At 35.8% G+C, this 1,906-nt stretch overlaps 2 protein-coding genes across 2 annotated transcripts in view; both read right to left on the bottom strand.

Annotated features, from left to right (window-relative positions):
- HELRODRAFT_62474 (hypothetical protein) lies at positions 1 to 195 on the bottom strand (the record flags this gene model as incomplete). Its single annotated transcript, XM_009011620.1, has 1 exon — positions 1 to 195. A coding segment is annotated over one exon (195 nt), but the record flags the coding sequence as incomplete, so codon positions are not given.
- A 762-nt stretch (positions 196 to 957) lies between these two features.
- Positions 958 to 1,906, bottom strand: part of HELRODRAFT_159772 (hypothetical protein) — a gene marked incomplete at both ends in the record, with an annotated part of 1,110 nt that continues 161 nt past the window's right edge. Inside the window, 2 exons of the mRNA XM_009011619.1 lie at positions 958 to 1,289; positions 1,824 to 1,906. The exon at positions 1,824 to 1,906 is cut by the window's right edge and continues 161 nt beyond it. Coding sequence (XP_009009867.1) covers positions 958 to 1,289; positions 1,824 to 1,906 — 415 coding nt within the window. The remainder of the gene's footprint in view (positions 1,290 to 1,823) is intronic.

Genomic DNA, 1,906 nt, shown 5'->3' with positions numbered 1-1,906 from the left:
TAATCCAGTATATCCCTGAGATCCCGTAACACCTGTCAATCCAGGTGATCCTGTCATACCTGGTTGACCAGTTCTTCCTGTCCATCCCGTATTTCCAGTTGATCCCGTATCTCCAGGAACTCCTGTTCTTCCCATAAATCCTGTGTCTCCAACGCTGCCAGTAGATCCAGGCAAACCAGTGTCACCTTGGTTCATCAAGGTTCAGTAAATATTATTCTACTGATACGATAAAACAATTTGATGTAATTTAAAAATAAATTTCTTGAGTTAGAAAATTCTAATCACTCAATATTGTCAGAATTATGAAATAATACTGACTAAAAATACTGCAAAATTTTCAACGCGAAATTTATTCACTCGATAGGGGGCATGGTGCAAGTTAATTTACTCGATAGGTGACGACGATTTTTTTTGTTTTGCAATTTAGATGACGTCATAAATTATTACAAATTATTTTAAAATTTAATTAGTAGTTTTTTTTTATTAATTGGACATACCTTGGAAATTTTTATTTTTTTAAAACACCCGAAACAAAATCTAATTTTGCTTTGATAAGGAAGGGTGTGAAAAAAGGACTGGGTTGACTAGTGAGGCAGCTTCGATTAATCAGTGCCTCTTCTGGTCCCTAAGGGACTTAACGCGTGATTCTATGCTCATTAGCATAGTTTCAGAAACGTCTTAAGTTCTCAAAGATTCAGCCTTGGGTTCACCAGTTAGGCAGCTTCGAGTAATCAGTGCCTATTCTGGTATCTAAGAGACTTAACGCGTGATTCTGGTCGAACTCACGATAAAAATATACACAAAAATTATTGTCGGACCATACAAAAATTCCCTGAGAAAGATAGAGGAGGAGATTACCTCACACCACCAGCTGTTTTAATTGTTTTCATTTATAAATTTTCCGACAATTGGCGCCCAACGTGGGGCTTAGTCATAATTTGAAAACCTCCTCCTCATTCATATTATTATTTTAAAATTTCCGACAATATTATCTGCAGCCGAAAAATTCCCAACAGAAAACAAAATCAGACGAACTCCGTTTTTAAATATTTGATATTGTTCACAAAATTCAAGATAACCTGTATTTCCCGGTAATCCAGTATATCCCATTAATCCAGGATCTCCCGGAAATCCCGGAAAACCTGTCAATCCAGGTGATCCTGTCATACCTGGTTGACCAGTTTTTCCTGTCCATCCCGTATTTCCAGTTGATCCCGTATCTCCAGGAACTCCTGTTCTTCCCATATATCCTGGCGCCTTTATTTCCATTTTCGCCTCCGTGAAAATTTCTTAGAAATAATTGTAGACGTAATAACTACATTGAAATTATTATTTTTATCTATAATAAATAATAACATGGGTCCGACTGGCATATTTTTAAAAGTAATTATTGCATGGCCGTGTAAAGGCTGCTTGGGTGAAAATGGTTGAACTTTAAAGATCAAAAGTATTACACTCTTCCTAAACGCACTCACACACACACACACACGCACACACACGCACGCACACACACGCACGCACACACACACACATTATTATTATTATTATAAACAGCGATTAATCAAAACGACAGAGACTTTGGATGTTGGATGTTTTAATTGGTTAAAATTTTCAATACTTACATACATAATAACAAATGATCAGCCCGTCAACGTCATCGATAAGCAATTGTCTTTCAAGTAAATAGATTATATTAGAATAAATAATTCACCAACCATAATTTAAATTGGGACAATCACCCACCCCCAGCTGGTTATACCGGGCAGATATAGAAAATCATTTTTAATGAAAAATCAAAGTTTGAAGAATAAAAAATGCAATACTAAGTATTTCAGTCTTGTTTTTGTTGAAAGCCGATATGAAACTGTTCACATTGTATCTCATCTCTTCGTATAATTTATCCAGT

The sequence above is a fragment of the Helobdella robusta genome, assembly GCF_000326865.2.
Source record: "Helobdella robusta unplaced genomic scaffold HELROscaffold_1, whole genome shotgun sequence".
NCBI lineage: Eukaryota > Metazoa > Annelida > Clitellata > Rhynchobdellida > Glossiphoniidae > Helobdella > Helobdella robusta.
This window is presented reverse-complemented; position numbering and strand designations above follow the sequence as displayed.